This window comes from Geotrypetes seraphini, chromosome 11 (assembly GCF_902459505.1).
Source record: "Geotrypetes seraphini chromosome 11, aGeoSer1.1, whole genome shotgun sequence".
In the NCBI taxonomy this organism is placed as follows: domain Eukaryota; kingdom Metazoa; phylum Chordata; class Amphibia; order Gymnophiona; family Dermophiidae; genus Geotrypetes; species Geotrypetes seraphini.
This window is the reverse complement of record NC_047094.1, coordinates 7,698,193-7,720,603: the sequence shown is the minus strand read 5'-3', so window position 1 is coordinate 7,720,603 and position 22,411 is coordinate 7,698,193. Positions and strand designations below refer to the sequence as shown.

Below are 22,411 nucleotides of genomic sequence, written 5' to 3'. Positions count from 1 at the left end.
ATTCTGCATGGAATGTTGATATTCTGGGGATTCTGGAATGTTGCTACTCTTTGGGGATTCTGCATGGAATGTTGCTACTCTGGGGATTCTGGAATATTGCTACTCTTTGGGGATTTTGCATGGAATGTTGCTACTCTTTGGGGATTCTGCATGGAATGTTGCTACTCTGGGGATTCTGGAATGTTGCTACTCTTTGGGGATTCTGCATGGAATGTTGCTACTCTGGGGATTCTGGAATATTGCTACTCTTTGGGGATTCTGCATGGAATGTTGATATTCTGGGGATTCTGGAATGTTGCTACTCTTTGGGGATTCTGCATGGAATGTTGCTACTCTGGGGATTCTGGAATGTTGCTACTCTTTGGGGATTCTGCATGGAATGCTGCTACTCTTTGGGGATTCTGCATGGAATGTTGCTACTCTGGGGATTCTGGAATGTTGCTACTCTGGGGATTCTGGAATATTGCTACTCTTTGGGGATTCTGCATGGAATGTTGATATTCTGGGGATTCTGGAATGTTGCTACTCTTTGGGGATTCTGCATGGAATGTTGCTACTCTGGGGATTCTGGAATATTGCTACTCTTTGGGGATTTTGCATGGAATGTTGCTACTCTTTGGGGATTCTGCATGGAATGTTGCTACTCTGGGGATTCTGGAATGTTGCTACTCTTTGGGGATTCTGCATGGAATGCTGCTACTCTTTGGGGATTCTGCATGGAATGTTGCTACTCTGGGGATTCTGGAATGTTGCTACTCTTTGGGGATTCTGCATGGAATGTTGCTACTCTGGGGATTCTGAAATATTGCTACTCTTTGGGGATTCTGCATGGAATGTTGATATTCTGGGGATTCTGGAATGTTGCTACTCTTTGGGGATTCTGCATGGAATGCTGCTAATCTTTGGGGATTCTGCATGGAATGTTGCTACTCTGGGGATTCTGGAATGTTGCTACTCTTTGGGGATTCTGCATGGAATGTTGCTACTCTTTGGGGATTCTGGAATATTGCTACTCTTTGGGGATTCTGCATGGAATGTTGATATTCTGGGGATTCTGCATGGAATGTTGCTACTCTGGGGATTCCGGAATCTTGCTACTCTTTGGGGATTCTGCATGGAATGTTGCTACTCTTTGGGGATTCCGGAATCTTGCTACTCTTTGGGGATTCTGCATGGAATGTTGTTACTCTGGGGATTCCGGAATTTTGTTATTCTTTGAGATTCTGTATGGAATGTTGTGACTCCTTAGGTTTTGGCCAGGTATTAGGGACCTGGATTGGCCATTGAGCGAGAACAGGCTAGTTTGCTTGATGGACCATTGGTCTGACCCAGTAAGACCACGTACCCCTCTGGCTCCATTGCTAGCTGTGCTATAGGAGTAAGCTTTTCTCCATTCAAAGACAAGTTTGTGACCCTCTTGTGTAGGTGGAATGTGGAAGTTCCTATGTCTAGAGGTTGAAGGATCTGAGTTCAGCAAGATCCTTTATTTAAAAAAAGAAGAAAAGAAAGAACCAGTGCAGTGACACACGAGTTGTCTTTAAAAATGGAGAAAGATGGCAAAATGTAATACAACTAGAGAGAGCTTTGATTCACATTCATTTGCTAGAGTGGAAGAAACAACATTTAGGAGGTGAACAAAGTCCTATGCTCAGGAAGGGCCATGCATCCGAGCTGGGGAAGACCACTGAATGGCATCACGCCACTTGCATGCCTAACTCAATCTTGGCTGTGAACCAAAAAGATTACAAAAGAAACAGTGCTAATTAAATTCTTGCCTTTCTGATTGCGTTTGATGGACTAAACAATGAATTCTGCAAATTTCTAAACCACTAAAGAGATTTAACATATTTGGCATTTTCTCCCACGTTGATAAAGAGAGACTCAAGTTGGCTTCTTAGAGGATATTTGGTTGTCTTGAGGAGATTTACGTTTGTGTACGTTTTTCAAATTGCCAAATTTAGAAAAGAAACAAAAAAGTCTTAACTCTTTATCTTTTTTGAAATACACCATTTAAAAACCATTCTTCAGCAACTACATCACATTAATACAGTATATTACATACAGTCAGAGCCTTTCAATACACAAGAATAAAAGAGAAATCAGAACAATTCATTTTATTATTCAACAATTAAGTAATCCAAGAATCATTTTTGCACCTGCATCTATTGATGGTTCAGCTAGCAATGGGAATGACTTATTTAGCACCGGTGGTTGTAGGGTGCCTTTTTCAAGAGCCTGATGCTACCCAGGCCTGAGGCTATATACAGTATAGTGCCCGGATGTGGCCTAGGCCCCTTGAGTCGTATAGCAAATAAAAGGAATGACTAAAACTAAGGGAAGAAAATTGACAATTGCAGCTGTCTAAATGTAGATGGAAAATACCTTGTTTTTGCTGAATTTTTGTGTTCCAAAGTCTCCTTCCTTTGATATCACATTTAATTGTTTTATGTGACCAAGGGTCAAAGGGGAGCAGATCATTCAGGCTGAACAATAGCAATATAGCACAGTTACTTACCGTAACAGGTGTTATCCAGGGACAGCAGGCAGATATTCTTGACTGATGGGTGACGGCACCGACGGAGCCCTGGTACGGACAATTTTAGAGTGATTGCACTCTAAGAACTTGGAAAGTTCTAGCAGGCCGCACCGCGCACGCGCGAGTGCCTTTCCGCCCGACGGAGGCGCGCGGTCCCTAGTTAGGATAAGCCAGCTAAGAAGCCAACCCGGGGAGGAGGGTGGGATGCAAGAATATCTGCCTGCTGTCCCTGGATAACACCTGTTACGGTAAGTAACTGTGCTTTATCCCAGGACAAGCAGGCAGCATATTCTTGACTGATGGGTGACCTCCAAGCTAACAAAAAGAGGGATGGAGGGAAGGTTGGCCATTAGGAAAACAAATTTTGCAAAACAGATTGGCCGAAGTGTCCATCCTGTCTGGAGAATGCATCCAGACAATAATGAGATGTAAAAGTATGAACTGAGGACCAAGTAGCAGCCTTGCAGATTTCCTCAATAGGAGTGGAATGGAGGAAAGCTACAGATGCTGCCATCGCTCGGACTCTATGGGCCGTGACAGAACCTTCCAGTGTCAGTCCGGTCTGAGCATAACAGAATGAAATGCACGCTGCCAGCCAATTAGACAACGTACGTTTAGAAACAGGACGTCCCAATTTATTCGGATCAAAGGACAGAAAGAGTTGGGGAACTGATCTGTGGGGTTTCGTATGCTCTAGATAGTAAGCAAGAGCCCTCTTACAGTCCAAAGTATGCAGAGCCTGTTCTCCAGAATGAGAGTGAGGTTTCGGAAAGAAGACAGGCAGAACAATGGATTGGTTGAGATGGAATTCAGAGACAACCTTAGGGAGAAACTTTGTATGCGTACGCAGAACCACCTTGTCATGATGAAAGACTGTAAAAGGTGGATCAGCAACTAGTGCATGTAGCTCACTGACCCTCCTGGCAGAGGTAAGAGCAATAAGGAAAAGTACCTTCCAAGTGAGAAACTTGAAAGGAGCGGTAGCCAAAGGTTCAAAAGGAGGCTTCATTAAGGCGGAAAGAACCACATTGAGATCCCAGATTACAGGAGGGGCTTTGAGAGGTGGTTTCACATTGAAAAGACCCCGCATGAATCTGGACACCAAGGGATGAGCCGAGAGAAGTTTTCCATGAACTGGCTCATGAAAAGCAGCAATAGCACTGAGGTGGACTCTGATGGAAGTAGACTTGAGGCCAGAGTCAGACAAAGAAAGTAGATAATCCAACAAAGTCTCCACTGTAAGGGAAGTGGGATCATGTTGATGAAGAAGACACCAGGAAGAAAACCGTGTCCACTTCTGATGGTAACATTGCAGAGTGACCGGTTTCCTGGAGGCATCCAGAATGGAACGAACGGGCTGAGACAAAAGAGTATCATGAGAAGTCAGCCCGAGAGAAACCAAACTGTCAGGTGCAGAGACGGAAGGTTGGGATGCAGAAGGGTCTCCTGATGTTGCGTAAGCAGAGAAGGAAACAGTGGAAGAAGAAAAGGCTCCCTGGAACTGAGTTGAAGTAGAAGGGAGAACCAATGTTGTCTGGGCCACCGTGGAGCAATCAGAATCATGGTGGCTCGTTCCCTCTTGAGCTTGAACAAGGTTCGTAACATGAGAGGCAGAGGAGGGAAAGCGTACAGGAACAGATTGGACCAATCGAGGAGAAATGCATCCGCTGCCTGACGGTGAGGAGAGTAGAGTCTGGAGCAGAATAGGGGCAGCTGGTGATTGTGAGGAGCTGCAAAGAGGTCTATCTGAGGAGTGCCCCACTGAGCGAAGATGGACTGTAGAGTTACAGGATCGAGTGTCCACTCGTGATGTTTGAGAATTCTGCTGAGCTTGTCCGCTAAGGAATTCTGTTCTCCCTGAATGTAGATAGCTTTCAGGAATAGTTGGTGATGTGTGGCCCAAGCCCAAATCTTCTGGGCTTCCTGGCACAAGAGGTGAGAGCCTGTCCCACCCTGCTTGTTGATGTAGTACATTGCAACTTGATTGTCTGTGCACAGCAGGAGGACCTGAGGAAAGAGAAGATGTTGGAAGGCCTTGAGGGCATAAAACATCGCTCTGAGTTCCAGGAAATTGATGTGATGTTTCATTTCCTGGGCTGTCCAAAGTCCTTGAGTTTGGAATTCGTTCAAATGAGCTCCCCAGGCATAAGGGGAGGCGTCGGTGGTGATGACAAGTTGATGAGGAGGTAGATGAAACAGAAGACCTCTGGAGAGATTTGAGGATATCAACCACCATTGTAGAGACTGATGAAGAGATGATGCCACAGATATGTGTCGTGAGCAAGGATCCATCGCTTGGGACCACTGGGTAGCTAGGGTCCATTGAGGAGTGCGCAGGTGAAGACGTGCGAGGGGTGTGACATGAACTGTGGAGGCCATGTGACCCAAGAGTATCATCATTTGCTTGGCAGAGATGGAACGTTGTGGAAGCACCTGCTGACATAGAGATTGAAGAGTTTGAAGACGGTTGGATGGCAGGAATGCTTTCATGAGGACTGTATCCAGCACCGCTCCAATGAATTGAAGTCTCTGAGTGGGGATGAGATGAGATTTGGGTAGATTGATCTCGAACCCCAGAAGCTGTAGAAACAGGATGGTTTGGTTGGTGGCCAGGAGCACTGTTTGAGATGAATTGGCCTTGATTAACCAATTGTCCAGATAAGGAAAGACTTGAAGGTGGTGAGAGCGTAGAAAGGCAGCCACCACAATCAGACATTTGGTGAACACTCTTGGAGAGGAGGCAAGACCGAAGGGCAGCACCTTGTATTGGTAATGACAATGATTGATCATGAAGCGAAGGTACTGTCTGGAGGCCAGATTGACCGGAATGTGAGTGTATGCCTCTTTGAGATCGAGGGAGCATAGCCAGTCGCTTTGATGGAGAAGAGGATAAAGAGTTGCCAGAGAAAGCATCTTGAATTTCTCTTTGACCAAGCATTTGTTGAGATCGTGAAGATCTAGGATGGGTCTGAGATCCCCTGTTTTTTTGGGGACCAGAAAATAACGGGAGTAGAATCCCTGCCCCTTCTGATCTAGAGGAACTTCCTCTAAGGCGTTCAGGAGGAGGAGGGATTGAACCTCCTGAAGAAGGAGAGAAGATTGAGAGGTGTTCAAAGCAGACTCTCTTGGCAGACTTTGTGCAGGACGTGTCTGAAAGTTGAGAGAGTAGCCGTGGCGGATGATGTTGAGGACCCACTGATCCGATGTGATGTTCTCCCAACGGCTGGTGTAACAAGAAAGACGTCCTCCTATGGGTCGAGGGAGATGGGCAGATGGTGGAATACTGGCTATGCTTTGGAGAACCACGTCAAAAGGGTTGGGTAGACTTTTGTGGTGGAGGAGGCTTCACCTGTTGCTGCTGGGCTGGCCTAGGTGGTTGTCGCTGTTGTTGGCACTGACGTCTAGGCTGTTGAGTAGCCGGTGGCAAGGGACGGGCAGCATAGCGGCGCTGGTAGGCAGATTGTTGGCGAAAAGGCCGAGCAGGTGGAGTCTTTTTCTTAGTCTTCAGGAGAGTATCCCACCGAGTCTCATGGGCAGACAGCTTTTGTGTAGTGGAATCCATGGACTCTCCGAAGAGCTCATCACCCAAGCAGGGAGCATTTGCTAGGCGGTCCTGATGATTTACATCGAGCTCTGAGACTCTGAGCCATGCCAACCGACGCATGGCAACAGACATAGCCGTGGCCCTAGAAGTCAATTCAAAAGTGTCATAAATTGACCTAACTAGGAATTTCCGTAACTGGAGAAGAGAGGAAGAACAGGCATGAAAAGCAGATTTCTTGCGGTCAGGGAGGTACTTTTCAAAAGCAGCCATGTTTTGAATGAGGTGCTTTAAATAAAATGAAAAATGGAAAGCGTAGTTCCCTGACCTATTGGCTAACATGGCATTCTGATATAAACGTTTGCCAAATTTGTCCATGGCTTTTCCTTCTCTGCCAGGAGGGACTGAGGCATATACACTAGCTCCCGCTGATTTCTTAAGTGTGGATTCTACCAAAAGAGACTCATGCAGGAGCTGAGGTTTGTCAAAACCAGGGATAGGGATAACCTTGTATAAGGAGTCCAATTTACGAGGAACTCCTGGTACAGTTAGGGGAGTCTCTAAATTTTTATAGAAAGTCTCTCGTAAGATGTCATGGAGAGGAAGTTTGAGAAATTCCCTTGGAGGCTGGTCAAAGTCCAGAGCATCAAGGAATGCTTTGGATTTCTTCGACTCAGCCTCCAAGGGAATAGAAAGAGATTCACACATCTCTTTTAAGAAAGAAGTAAAAGATGTGGAATCATGTTTAGAAGAGGGATCAGCAACAAGTTGATCCTCTTCATCAGAGGAACACTCACCCTCAGACAGAAAGGGCTCTTCAGAATCACCCCACAAATCAGGGTCCCGAATCTGAGAGCCACGGTCTCGAGACTCTGGAGTGGAGGGTTCCAGGTGTCGGGTTTTGCACGCCGACTTACCCGACCTCATAGATACGGTACCATAGATGTGACCTGCTGCGTTGGTACCGAAGTCTGCACCGCCTGGTGTTGAGCTCTCGGTTCCGGTGCTAAGATTGGCATCGAAGTCGAGGAAGCAGTGTGACCCGGTACCGACAAAGTGGATGCCGATAAAAGAGGGCGCTCCACTGTCGGTACCGGTGGCTCAGACCGGACCGGGACTGGAAGGCTCGGTGTCAAAAGTGCGGGAAGGAGTTGTTGCAACTGCTCCTTAAGTTGCACTTTCAGGACAGCAGCAATCCGCTCGTCCAGCGAAGGCACCGGTACCGCCTTTTTCTTCTGCGGTACCTGTGGTGCCGCTCTACGCTCCGAGGATGAGGACCCCGATGTCGAGGGGCTCACCTCAATAGGAGGGGAGCGCTTCCGTGGACGCCTCGAGGTCGGCAGGATTGGACTCGCTGCTACTGAGACCGGAGGACGCTCCAATGGGGAAGGCTTCTTAGCCAGCTTACCTGCAGGGTGCGACGCCGGCGCGGTATCGCGCGGTGTCGACGAAGTAGGTGCCGACTGAGATGGGGGCCGATGTCGGTGCCGGTGCTGCGGAATCAGACATCTCGGCGCCGAATAACAACCGCTGTTGGATCTGGCGATTTTTTAGAGTTCTCTTCTTTAAAGTCGCACAGCGGGTGCAGGTGGACGCTCGATGGTCAGGACCAAGACACTGCAGACACCAGTTGTGCGGGTCTGTCAGTGAAATTGGTCGAGCGCACCGCTGGCACTTTTTAAACCCGGGTTGAGGGGGCATGAAAGTGAAAACGGCTTCTGCCAAATCGAAGGCCGAGGCCTCGATGATGGCAACAGGCCCCGCCGGGGCGAAGCGAAAGAAATAAAGAAAAAAACGAAAGTTTTTTTTTTTTTTTTAAACTAAAGAAAAGAAAAGAAATAAAGAAAACTTTATTTCCAAAAGGGGTTTACGCGAGCGGGAAGGGCGATTACAAAAAACTCTTTCAACGGCCGTTGAAAGAAACGTCTCTTCTTAGCTCCGCGGAAACTAAGAAACTGGGGACCGTGCGCCTCCGTCGGGCGGGAAGGCACTCACGCGTGCGGCCTGCTAGAACTTTCCAAGTTCTTAGAGTGCAATCACTCTAAAATTGTCCGTACCGGGGCTCCGTCGGTGCCGTCACCCATCAGTCAAGAATATGCTGCCTGCTTGTCCTGGGATAAAACAAGTTAAGTTTTCTATCCCATAATGTGTCCATGCCAATTAAAAATGACTCTATATGAGGGATCTTCAAAATGTTTCTGCACTTTTATTTTTTTTAACACTCTTTATTAAAATCTCAAAAGCAAATGATATCACTTTTCCACATAATCACCCTGTTTTGTGATACATTTTCCCCAGCGTCCTACTAATACACCCTCTTTACCACTTCTCCTGTGCGGAAACTTTTTCAAGAGCCCTCGCAAAAAGGTGCTCAACAGATTTGTAACAGGAGACTGTGTAGAGTGCAAAGCAGAATGGTGGCCAATGGCCAGTTTAGCTTTCCAGGCAACATACAACTTCAGAGTGGATACAGCTTTCAGTCAATGTCCGATACAAGTCCTTACTGCCTTGTTTAAAATGAGTGTATATTTGCTTGATCTGGTGGTACTCCAGTTCTGTTGATTTGTAGATACAAACACTTCTTGAAAATCTATTCCTTCAGTAAAAGGAGACATTATATATATATATAGGATCCTGCTAAAATCTTGCAGAAACCCTCGTGCTTGATGATCCACAGATCTAGTGGTTATCAAGGGTAGGGGGCTACTGATGGAGTCTGCATGTCAGCAGGACTTGTGTCATAACCCAGCTTCTTCATATCTTTGCTGACAACATTGAAAGAAATAGTCACAAAGCCTTGAGATCTTACCCTGGTCACTAAAAAAAAGGAAAAAGAACAATGACATTAGGCATCAGATTTTCCATCTCTTCTTTTACTTCTGACTGTTTTTATAGTTTCTTAGGAAAAACTAGAGATCCATCCTCTTACACTCTCAACGCCAGTGGCGTAGCGAGGGTGCTCACCCGCATCCTCCTCTCTGCCCCGATCTCCTTCTGCGCCCCCATACCACACGCGCACCCTCCCTTCCCACCCCTGTACCTTTTTAAATCTTCACTAGAGCAAGCAGCTTCTCCGGCCTGTTGCTCGCACCGCCTTTATGTCTGACGTTACTTCCTGGCCCCAGAGGGAGCCAGGCCACAAGCAGTAGGCCAGAGTAGTTGTGAATATTTTAAAAAGGTACAGGGGGTGTGTGGAAGTGAGGGTGCAAGCATGGGGGAGAGGTGCCTGGGGCGGTCTGCCTCCCACTCCCCCCTTACTTTGTCACTGCTAAACGCCATGGCATGAACTTTAAGAGCATTACAATGAAACCCCCCCAGAAATACAGAGGCCATTCCAGCTCGACACTTTCTGTTGCTAGCAGAAATGGCTTCCTGCCATTATTGGTTGCTATAGCAGTTCAGCAATCCCTCACACCCTTTTATTTTTGTGGCAATCAAGATTTCTCAACATTTCCTCCAACCCCTGCTAGGTTACAAAAGTTAGACAGTTCTAAATCCAATAGATGCTGGCACTGTCATCTAGACATTGGGACACTGGATCATCTGTTGTTCTATTGTCCTTTGATACTCAATTTTTGGAAGTCGATATGGGGACAGATCAATGTTATACTTGAGTCATCAATTCCATTGACTTATGAAGCAGTCAGATGTGGAGCATTACTACATATTAAGCCCCCCATGGACCGATATAAATGCCGTCTTTTCCTAATTATGACCGGGATAGCCATACAGATGATAATCCATAATTGGAAAAATTACGATCGCCTGAATTTTCCTTTTTGGTGGGCGAACCTATGCTCTAGCTATAGGTATGAAAAAATTAATGCTGAAATGCTGGGGCATGGTAACGTATTTAAACTGGTTTGAGGCCCGTTGACCTTTTATTACTTCTCTGTAGTTGCTTTTTGTCTTTAATTCTGTGCCATCTCCTTGCACATCCAGGGTGGAAAGGAGGGAGGGGGGGCGGGATTGTGTTATTGTTTCATTTTAAATAAGTGTAGATTATTGAAAGAGTTTATACATAGTGATTAATCAATGGGTGGGATAAAATGATTGATTTTGAATATCTGTAAGTTGAATGTGCTGTTCTTGACCTGTTATATGTTCTTATACCTGTATATTGCACTGTTACTATATAAAGATTTAAAGAAAGATATAAAGAAAGGGGGTTATTTCTTTTGTATGGTTCTATTCCCTTATGAAATATTGATTGCTTATAAATGCATATAGGATTAATATTATTTGTATAGATACTGTGTTGCATTTTTGTTAGCTTTAGAAACTCAATAAAGATTATGTTTTAAATTTTTTATTCATTTGCATATATCAACAAGTGTAACAGAAATTTTAAAAGATCACATAAAACATACACTTGAATTCCTTTTATGTATCACTGTAAATGCAATATATTATTCTGTATTTATAAACAATAATACCTAAAATATCTGTATTACCTAATATGTATAATAATTGTTGTTAAAATTTAAACCCTCCCAATACACATAAGAATTATAATAAAAATAATGACAAATATTTTATGAGATAAATTAAATAAAATGAATCCCACCCCCCTCCCTTCTTAATAAGATTTTTATTATGGGAAAATGATTTCATTCATTACAGAAATCTGCTAATGGTCCCCAGATCTTCTGAAACTTGCCAAAATAACTCAATAAAGATTAAAAAAAAAAAAAAGATTTCTCAAAATTTCCTCCAACCTCAGACTTCTAAACCCAATGAGATGGCAGAAATATCAATGATAGCAGGAAATTTATAGCACCGGAAGTACAGATCTGCTTTCAGGCATCAAAATGATGATCAAAAGTACACCAAACCTGCATATCCAGTTTCAAATATCAGAATTTCTACGTGAAAGGTTGCTGAAAAGAAATTTTGTTAAAAACCAGCTCAGGTAAAAAACACAACCCCAAAACCATGGGCAGAATACAGATATTTTAAAGTGAACAATTTTACAGAGTCATTTAAGCTAGCAATCGGACACTTCAGGGGGGTACAGCGATGACTCATATCCACAAAGGAGGCGTAAAAGGAAGAAAATCAGTTTTAAGAAAGGGAGGACTTGAAAGAGATGCAACAAAATCAGAAAAGCTTTGTTTAAAATAAGATTCTGAAGGAGAAGGGAAGTTTTTGTTTTAATCCAAAATAAAGAAAGAACTAAAGTCAAATTAATTTTGAAACATTTTGCAAATGTGTCTAGTGGAGATGAATCTAAGAGAACAAGTGCTTGATTGCAGATTGAACACAGCGCTCTCTTGCTCACTACTAAGACACAGTTTATGATTGGGCTTTGCTTCTGTGCTTACCTCCTGCAGGAGAAGGATGAAAGTCAGCTCTCTGCATGCTAGACTGCTACGTGGCACTAGCAAGAGACAGAGGAAAGCTCTACTGAAGTTAGGACAGTGGAGCTTAATGGCAGATTTCCTGCAGTGAACGCTAGTGGCTAAGAGCTACGGAAAGGCTCACTTGCTCTGGGATCCTGCTGCACATTTCAAAGATTCTTCGCCTCAAGCAAACCAAGCAGTGCAGTAAATTTTTGTGATTATGCAAAGGCAACAGAGTAAGAAAAGGAATAAAGACCAGTATTCAAAATATCTAGGCACACAGTGTTCCAAAAGCCAGGCAGCTGCCTATACTGAGCACATCTGACACGATGTTCCTAAACATTTGGGCCTAGTTTGTAAGGTGCCATTTGGTCTTATAGCAGATAATCTTGTGGATCATTTTGCATTGGCCTTTTCAAAACGCTCTTAATGATTCCCAACATTTTTTTTTTTGCCTTTCCTTCTGTTAAGGATTGTCGATACAAAAAATACATTGAGAGGCTATTTTCATTTCAGGCAGCCGTCAGAGATAAAGGGCGAGCGCTAGTGCAGCATCTTATCAACATTTTAGAAAACATACTTATTTGATAAATTCTTATAGGGACGATTTGAATTTGACAAGTCATATAAATTTGTATTTCCTGCGTTTGTGTCAGCTTCTTTGAGTTGTAAACCGCATAGGAGAGTAAGATAATAAAAGTGTTTGTTATATTGATCTGATCCTGCCAAGGCAACAGATATTAGCTGGAAGTACGCAACACATCCAATGCAAAAGCAATACCACTGAAGAACATGAACTATATGGCATGATTAACTAACCTATACCCAACCCTGAAATGTCCTGTCTAAATTAGATTGTAAGCTCTTCTGAGCAGGGACTGTCTATTGTAAGTTAAAATGTACAGCGCTGCATATGCCTTTCAGCGTTATAGAAATAATAAACAGTAAAGAGTCATGGATTTGATACAACGCCTTTCTGTGGGTCCAAAGAAATCTGTCCCTAGTGGGCTGCCAATCTAAGAACATCCCTCTGTGGTGCTGGTAGTGGTGGCAGGCTCCTCTAGTGGTGGTAAAGACTCTCCCCATGAGACTTTTATCCACCGGTTAGAGGTTGCAAATTTAAAAGTCATCACCAACATCTTCTCGCACCATCATGTAGCATTATGGGATAAAGACCTGGAACAATTACTCGTGCCCACTACCTATGGAGCATTCAGGAAACGCCTAAAAATACTTTGGAAACCAACCTATTCAATCTTAGTCCTCAACAAACGATCGCAAGTACTATCAATCACTAAGTCTGTATTTTGTTTATTCATTCTCTGTAACATTTCTAATCATTGTAAACCGCATAGAACTTCACAGTCCGACAGTTGTGCTCTCCACAGGCTTAAAAAGGCTCCTCTTGCTGCATCTGAGGTGGCAAAGGCAACTGGATCTCCCTAGAGCTGTAAAAACCAAAGCAAAGAAAACTGCAGACGAGAGTCCAATGATGCAGGCAAAGTTTATTATAACAAGAGATAAAATGCGGTTAAAAACAAACAAGTGGACCCAACACGGTCCGTGTTTCAGAAAACACACCTTCATCAGGGGTCTTTTCAGCAAGACTTGCACAGACTCTTTTCCCGGAGCTCTCCCTATACAGACAATAGCTTGTTTGGGGTTTTAACTCATTCTTTCTTCATTTGGGACCCCTCGTGAAGGTGTGTTTTCTGAAATACGGACCGTGTCTGGTCCACTTGTTTGTTTTTAACCACATTTTTTATCTATTGTTATGATAAACTTTGCCTGCATCATTGTACTCTCGTCTGCAGTTTTCGTTGTTTCGGTTTTGCCTTCGTACTCCTGACTGCAGACCCTTGTTGGTTCTCCCCTTTATTCTTTGCTCTCCCTAGAGCTGTAACACTCTCACCCTGAGCGATCTCCTCCTCTGCATCAAATCTTGGTAGTAGTGACATACCCTTCTGCCGCACTGAGTGGATTTCAGGGAAAGATCTCTACCCAGTGCCCTCAATCTCTGCAAATATGGGAGGATTATTGTACTCAAGTGGGTTGCTCCACACCGATGGTAGGGAAGACCTAATACAACACCATCCTGAAGGAATCTCCAACAATTAAAGCCATTTCAGATAACCACACAATACCTTCTCTTCCTTCTCCTTGTGCCACCAGCTTCGGATCTGTGAATTCAGGGCGCCTTCCCATGAACCAGCTGTGAAAGAAAAACATGAGAAATGCTTATTATGCGGCTAGGTACCCCTCTGAAAGTATCAAAAGTGACTTGAAGGCTCTGGGTGAGAGGGTGAAGCCTTTGTTTCAAGTTGGTCTGGGGATTGACCCCCTACCTACTTGTTATCTTATTTTGTGCTATATAACCCCGTGAGGGTAACCAGGAATTGTAACTTATTTGCATACCCAAAGATTTTAGGCTGTAAAGTTAGGTCTTTCTTAGAAAGGATTCTTGCATTTCAAGCAAGTAAACAACAGTCTTGGTTGGGCAACTATATTAGCAGAGCCATGTTGTCTTACAGCGTCTTCCAAAAAGAAATTAAGACAGTACTATTTGATAAATTTATCTCTTAATTTGATATTTTATTCTTAACATAATAGTTTTACTGCATTAACTTAAATTTTTTAATTGTCTTTTTAGTTAATATGCTGTATTCTTACTATTAATATTTTGTATTTCGCTGATTGTCCAGTTTTTCTCTTCTCTGTAAACCACCTAGAATTCTTTTGATTGAGGCGGTATAGAAAAATAAAGTTATGTTATGTTATAAAAGCACAAATGGTGGTCTTGTTAATCCCCTGTGTCAAGGGTGAAGGCCACAAATCAGAAAAAGGGGGAAGAACCACAGCACAGAAGCTCTTATCTTAGATGGTGTCACTGAGTGTTTCAACTTCCTGGACCATGGGATGATTTTCCAAGGGCTGATGAGAATAGATGATGTTCAACTAGCAAAAAAGGGAAGAAGTATTTTTAGCAGCAGATTGGCTAACCTACTGAAGAGGGCTTTAAATTAGATCCACTGGGGCTGGGTGATCAAAGCCCCCAGGTACACAAGTGAAACATTTAATATCTCTATAGAAATGGGGGGAAAAACAACATGTATACCAATGCTCGTATGGGAACTAAGATTCTATAAACAGTACCCAGGTTAGGTGACGCCCTGCCAAATTCCGCGTGCAACTCCAAATTTGTTAATTGACTTTAATTGGCATTTTAATTGAAAGTCAATTAAAAAACATTAACTTTAATTGAAGTTGTGTGTGGAATTCAGTGCGGTCTGAGAATAGACGTGGTAAGACTTAGGCGACTAACACCAGGATGCCTACTGGTGCCTCTCGAGTTAGGGTAGGCATGATTCGGTGAACAGCGTCTAGCGGTTGATTGACAGCTGCACAGTTTCTAGAATCAGGCCCAAAGACTGCATCTGGCTCCAAGAAAGTTCGGTACAAACACATTCTAAGGGAGAGAAGGGGATAGTGCTGTGTTTCCCTGAAAATAAGCCCTAGCATCATTTTTGGGGTAGGTCTTAATATAAGCCCTACCCCAAAAATAAGCCCTAGTCTTGGGACTCGCTGGCAACTGCTGACCCTCCATCCTTCCCCTCCCCGCCAACCGCAAGCGAGCCCTACCTACATTCAAAACAGCGTCGGGCCGGTAGCACTCTAAACAGGCTGCTTTGGCCTTGTCCGTCGGGGATTTCACTTTGCCGTGTTCCTTTTTTTTCTTCATCATGCCAGCAAGATAAATGGAGGACCGAATTTTCTGCAGATTTTTCTTTCTGGGATGAAGGAATCATTACTTATTTAGGTCTTGTGCAAATGTTTTTTTAAAATCCCTGAAATAGACTCTATAAATGGGGATCTACTTGAATCTGAAAATGACCTCTGTTCTAGTTGATTGGAAAAGACTGAATTATAGCTTTTTGGTGGAATTCAGTGTGTCACATGTATAAAATGGAAAGAGCGTTAGCTGTTCAAAAAGGTTATTTTAATAAGTTTAAGGATGTGTGGGGGCCATTGATAAATTATTGTAAAGAGTAGTTATCGTTTTCCCCTGATTTTAAATAAATGAAAGATTTGGGAGGGGGGGTGACTTTTTAATATTCGATATGAAGAGTACGAATGATTTTATTATATTGTATGTATCAACTGATATTAGTATGGTGGGTGGGAAGGGGATAAATTTTATTTGGGGAACATGTATGGTATTTCAAGTGATGTATTAAGTTAATCTGTTATTATTTTCTGTACACTTGATGTAAATATAAAATGAATAAAGAATATTAAAAAAAAAACCAAAAAACCTTTTCTCTAAAGCATCAAACTTTTCTGCCTATATAGAAATGTGAGACTTGTAGGGAATGCAATATTGGTGAAATTTATTCATGGCCTTAAAGATACCAGAAGCCATGGAAAGCAGAGGTGAGAGGGAGTACTTAGATTTAAAAAAAATATCTTGTTAAATATCTTATTTGCAAGCCCTGGGGTAAGTTTGCTGAGCCCAAAGTGTTGGTTGTAAAGGTTTAAGGGTTTTACTGCTCTAGCTGTTTGATTTACTGGACAGCCAGGATTGATTTTTTTTCTTTATTCACTGTTTCAGAGCGCAAGACTAATAGGCCCAGGGAGTTAATGTGATGTACGCTTCACTGAAGGTTGCACAGGTGTCTGCTCAGACTTGGGTTGAGGATTTCACAGTGGAGGAAGAGAGATTACAGAGTAAGTAAAGGAACATATGCAGCACCATGATGCGCAGTGTCAAATTCCTGTCACGGCCCAAAGGGCAGGAAGGGACCACTTTAATGAAATGGATTTCATCAAGAACTAAAGCTCAGCAGGCACCATTTCAGAACAGGTGCTTTTCACAAAGGCCCAGATTCTCAAAACTTTAACGCGGTCGCTAAACTGGTTTCCGATGGTTTAGCCTGCACGCATTTTAGTGGCAGATTATCAAAATGGCTTATCTCTGTCTTTAGCGAGCTTTCTAGCAGTCTCCGACACTGCTGTGCAAATGGGCTCTTCAACATTAAAAGGAGCCATTTTCTAACAGCGGTGTTGGCTTTTGGCGACAAAAAATCAGAGACTGGTCCAGGGGTGCCAGTGCAGTGACAGCACTGTTTTAAACCCAGGCAGCAAGAGAGATGCTCACTTTCTTCTGCTGCCAAGCGAAACATTCCCCTCCCCAGCAGTGGGAGAGATGTCCATTCTCTCCCACTGCCACACAACACCCCCCTTGCTCCAACCTCTCTCCCTCGTACCTTGAATTAGATGGCTGACTGGAGGAATGCCTACTCCCTCCGGCCAGCTGGCCCACCTCTTCAAAATGGGCAATCAGTGCATCCTGGGATACAACAGGAAGGGGTCTAAGGCTCTGATTGGCCTGGATGCCTAAGGCCCTTCCTATGGGGCGTCTGGGCCAATCAGAACCTTAGGCCCCTTTCCGGTGCATCCGGAAAGGTACCTGAGGCTCTGATTGGCCCAGATTGTTTAAGGCCACTACCAGGGAAGGGAAGGCCCATTTTGAAGAGGCGGGCCAGATGGAGTAGGCATCCCTCCGGTTAGCTATCTAATTCAAGGTATGGGGGAGAGGGGTCAGTCAAGGGGGTAGTGTAGCAACGGGAGAGACTGGGCATCTGTCCAGCTGCTGGGGAGGCTGGCGGGGGGGGGGGGGGGTTGTGTGGCAGCGGGAGAGATTGAACATCTCTCTCGCTGTTGTTGCATTCACTACTCTCCACCAACCTCATTTACATGAACTTTTTTGAAGAATGACTCGCTCTTTTAAATTCGCTACAGAACGACTGCGATAACAGCCCGTCGTTTTTTAATGCTCTTTTTTTTTTTTTTTTAGAATCTAGGCCAAAGTCTCCTCTGCAAGACATTTTAGCAAATGGGACCAATCACCAAGAACATCCTACTTTACTGTCTCCTCTTCCAGCTTGCTTCTGCTTTGCTACGGATTGCATTATGCCGTCTTTTCTAGGAAATATTTTGGCTCCAAGCCATGTTTTAGAGAAAACATCTCAAATTAACCTGACATTCAAGAGCAAGCCAGTATAAATGTCTTAAGATCTAGCGACACATGGTTGCTCATTTGTAATCCTCTCACTATCCTGGCTGCTGTATTCTGTAGCAATTGCAACCATCTATAAAACTTCTGTGATAGGCCCACACACCATGAATTATAGCCGTTTACTTTGACAGGCCAAATTTATCATTACAAAATCTAGTGCCAAAGGTGTCTGTCTGCTTGCAACTTAACAAGCAATATTGTGCCAACTCCAAGATCCAAACCACACACTGTACTCGAGAGAGGTACACCATCTAATTTTTTGATCCAATCTTGTAGTTCTCCTTGCCAATCCAAAACTTAGTGCTGAAAGGTTGGACAAGCTGGGGCTCTTTACCCTGGACAAGCAGAGACTGAGAGGGGACATGATAGAGACTTATAAAATCATGAAAGGCATAGAGAAGGTGGAGAAGGACAGATTCTTTAGATTAGCGGGGACAACAAAAACAAGAGGTCATTCAGAAAAACTGAGAGGAGACAGATTCAAAATGAATGCAAGGAAGTTCTTCTTCACTCAGCGGGTGGTGGACACCTGGAACGCACTTCCAGGAGAGGTGATAGGACAGAGTACAATACTGGGGTTCAAAAGGGGACTGGATGACTTCCTGGAAGAGAAGGGGATTGCAGGGTACAGATAGAGGGTTACTTACAAGACATTAGGCGAATAGGGTATGAACGTTTTAGGTTAGAAGCACTTACAGGCCATGGACCTGGGGGGCTGCCGCGGGAGCGGACTGCCGGGCATGATGGACCCCTGGTCTGACCCGGCAGGGGCAATGCTTATGTTCTTAAAATATCATCATCATCACTGCAATGATCAACTTGTGTCTCTCAGCTACTAGGCAAAAATCCCAAGCTTTAAGAAAAAGAAAGGCACTGTCTTAATCTCATCATAAGACTAGCCATACTGGGTCAAACCAATGGTCCATCTAGTCCAGTATCCTGTTTCCACAGTAGCCAATTCAGGTCACAAGTACTTGGCAGAAACCGAAAAAGTAGCAAGATTCTGGAATCCCTAAGAGTAGCAACATTCCATGTGGAATCCTCAGAGTAACAACATTCCATGCAGAATCCCCAAAGAGTAGCAAGATTCTGGAATCCCCAGAATAGCAACATTCCATGCTACCGATCCAGGGCAAGCAGTGACTTCCCCCATGTCTGTCTCAATAGCAGACTATGGACTTTCCCCCCAGGAACTTGTCCAAACTTGTATTAAATTCAGACATACTACATTCTGAGAGCGTAACTATTCACTGAGTGAAAAAATATTTTCTTCTATTTGTTTTAAAAATATCCCCATATAACTTCATGGTGCATCCCCTAGTCTTTGTACATTCTGAAACATTATATCAAGTTATTACCTTGTAAACTTCTGCAGCTTAGAGGAAGATTCTGGAACAAACATAGGAATGGTTCTTCTGTGCCTAAAATAAATGAAACTTTTGTATTAAAAATACATTAAAACAAACTGGGTTTGAAGCACAGGAGTTATCTTTCTACTAACTGGTAGAACAAGTCCCAGGTGTAGTTCCTCAAGAATTGGAACTTGGGTTGAGAAATTACTGCTGTCAGTCAGGAACACGGACTGGACTGACTGGAGAATACGTTGCAGCACTCGGATGCAGTTAAAGATTACGGAGTCAGTTGCTCCCACGCTGCCCTTCCAATTGCGAAAGTGGTTATTTTTTTTTTTTTTTAATATCTTTATTCATTTTCAAGCTTTCATCAAGTGTAAAAATATCAAAACAGTAACATGGTGTCATATGAGAGTCCTACATGGTTTTCTAATAATTTATTAATTTGGGGCCAAATTAGTTTCCAAAAAGCATTTACACAGGGACAAAAAAAAATTAAATGATCTAACGTCCCAACTTCTAATCTACAATGCCAGCATCTATTGGATCTAGTGCTATCTATCTTTTGTAAACGTGTAGGGGGTCCATAAAACTCATGACACTATATTATTTGGTACAGCAATGAGAACTCAGAGTCCGATTTCTGCAAATAATAACAAGTTATTATTAATATTGACAGGGGTTGCCATGCAACAAATTACTCAAAATTGGAAAGATTATACTAAATTAAATTATACATTTTGGTGGAATTCAGTTTGTCACATATATAAGATGGAAAAGATGATAGCGTTACAACAAGGGAATTTCATAATTTTAAAAAAATATGGGGACCATTGACTAATTACTCTAATGATCAGATATCTTAGCACATGGGTAGTATATATGTGGGGTTGGGGTGGGAAATGTATATCATATGGAATTAGGAATATTGATAAAAAGGGGGGGTACTTATTTTAGCTTACAAGAATATTTGATTGTAAATACAAGTAATATGTGAAAATTGTTTTTATTATGTTTAATTCACTTGTAAAAATAAAAAATGAATAAAGATTTACAAAAAAAACCCCCACAAAAAACAGTAACATGGTAAACATCACTTGATATTCTTACTATTGTATCGTATAATACATATATTTAACCCTCTCCCCTCCCAGCAAACCCATTAATATTTTCCAAAATGAACAATACTTCAATAGAAAAATGGCATTTAATCATTACAAAAGGATGTTAATGGCTCCCAAATTTTAATAAAGTTCTTATAGTTTCCATGTTGTATAGCTAATGATCTTTCCATTCTGTACATGTGACATAATGAATTCCACCAAAAATTAAAAATGAGTCTACTGTGATCTTTCCAATTATTAGTGATATGTTGAATGGCGACTCCAGTCATGATCAATAAAAGAATGTTATTATGTGAAGATATTTTTCTCATAGACATTCCAAATAGTACTGTATCATAAGACAATGCAACGTGGTTTTCCAATAAACAATTTACTTGATCCCATATTGAGTTCCAAAAGGCTAAGATATAGGGACAATGAAACAAAAGATGGTCTAAAGTCCCTACTTCAAGATTACAATGCCAGCATCTATTAGACTTTGAACTATTTAACTTTTGTAATCTAACTGGGGTCCAAAATGCTCTATGCAAAAGAAAAAACCATGTTTGTCTCATAGATGCAGACAATGTACATCTCATCCTCCAAGACCAAATTGTGGCCATTGAGATGCTGAAAGTGGTTTTAAAAATGGAATCTGTTATGTCTCTGCTTTACGACAAAGGCAAGCTACTGATGAAAATCCCTCTCCTTGCATACTTAAGAGTAGTGAAAATGTGTTAATGCGATATAATGCATGCTAAGCAAGCCCATTTATGATAAATGGAGCTTATTTAACTATGCACTTAACTTGAACTAAAGCATGCTAGGAAAGAAAGCCCTTAAGATCGATCGTTGGTCTCCATTCTTAGTCTTTGAAGGCCTCCATTTTAGGCTACCCTAATGAATATGCATAACAGATCTCTCTCATGGCTATTCATTAGGGATATCCCAAAAGCCCTGACCTGTTGTTAGCCCTGGAGGATAACGAATGGTGACAAAGCTTAAGATGATCATGGGATCAAGTTGACTGTGAGGGTTCGGATTAGTTTACATCCCCATTTTCTGCATTCATGGAGGCTTGCTGGATCACCGACATTAAATCCATTTAATAGGTGAATAAGTATTCAATCTAATTAGTTGCCCTGGGAGATGTGCTATATTTACATTTAGAATAAAGTTAATAATTACTGTGTCAAAAGAGTGCAGCATGCTCACACACTGGTCTGTGGAGGTTGCCTTAATAAAACTTAATTTTGCTAAACAGAGGTGGATTTACCAGCTAAACACGGTTGTTCCCACAGGATTAAATCTGGAGCTCGAATGGGCCACTTTACTATGAAGGGTTGCTGTCGGGAGAAATTCCTTATCTTTGCATATAGATAGTGCTTTAAAATTTCTTATTAATTTTGTCTAAATCCATTAGTTAAATAGTTCCCTTTGAGGACTCCTCGGTCCATACTGCTGCAGTGGATACTAATGACGTAAGCGTCAGCTGATTTGGTACTGGCGGGTGTAAAAGGGAGAGAAAGATGCCATGGCTATGTTGAATTACATTCAGTGACGGAGTAAAGTTCTAACAAGGTATGACTGAGTTGATTTTAACTTATATTATATATTTCTTAACACTGAGAGAGTGGGGAGTGAATTAAAATATAGCTGTTAGTGTATTTAATGATTTAAAAGAAAACTGGAAACGGTTCCGTTTCTTTTTTCTAATAGGGATGATAAGCCTTGAAAAAACCTTTTTCAAGTGAAACATGTTGGCTCCTATGTCCCTGAATGGAAGGTGACATTAAAAGCTAAGTACTTTCATGAATAAAATATCCCTTATGGGGTGTTACAAAAATAAAAATAATATAAAATAAGAAATAAAACTTGTAGCTCCAGTGAGGAGATAGTACATACATGAAGGACACGGTACTACTCGAAAGGGTCCAGAGAAGAGCAACTAAAATGGTTATGGGGCTGGAGGAGTTGCCGTACAGTGAAAGATTAGAGAAACTGGGCCTCTTCTCCCTTGAAAAGAGGAGACAGAGGGGACATAATAGAAACATTCAAGATACTGAAGGGAATAGACTTAGTAGATAAAGACAGGTTGTTCACCCTCTCCAAGGTAGAGAGAACGAGAGGGCACTCTCTAAAGTTAAAAGGGGATAGATTGTGTACAAACGTAAGGAAGTTCTTCTTCACCCAGAGAGTGGTAGACAACTGGAACGCTCTTCCGGAGTATGTTATAGGGGAAAGCACCCTCCAGGGATTCAAGCAAAGTTAGATAAGTTCCTGCTGAACCAGAACGTACTCAGGTAGGGCTAGTCTCAGTTAGGGCGCTGGTCTTTGACCAAGGGCTGCCGCGTGAGCAGACTGAGCAGCAATTCTTATGTTCTTATAAAGCCTAGAGCATGTGAAAATCTTTGAGCCCAGGTAGTACTTCTGAGGAGCTGGGGATTTGGGATTGGATGTG

At 42.6% G+C, this 22,411-nt stretch overlaps 1 protein-coding gene across 4 annotated transcripts in view; it reads right to left on the bottom strand.

The window, feature by feature from the left end:
• Positions 1–8,268: 8,268 nt before the first annotated feature.
• B9D1 (B9 domain containing 1) overlaps positions 8,269–22,411 on the bottom strand; it is a 51,855-nt gene continuing 37,712 nt past the window's right edge. For 3 of the 4 annotated variants that reach the window (XM_033914782.1, XM_033914780.1, XM_033914781.1), the window contains exons 5-7: positions 18,854–18,916; positions 13,564–13,631; positions 8,269–8,894 (exon numbers count right to left, since the gene is read on the bottom strand). In XM_033914782.1, the coding sequence (XP_033770673.1) occupies positions 8,767–8,894; positions 13,564–13,631; positions 18,854–18,916 (259 nt within the window). In that variant the 3' untranslated portion in view covers positions 8,269–8,766. Of the gene's footprint in view, positions 8,895–13,563; positions 13,632–15,062; positions 15,208–18,853; positions 18,917–22,411 lie in introns of all 4 variants that reach the window. The other variant, XM_033914778.1, reaches the window with a different exon arrangement.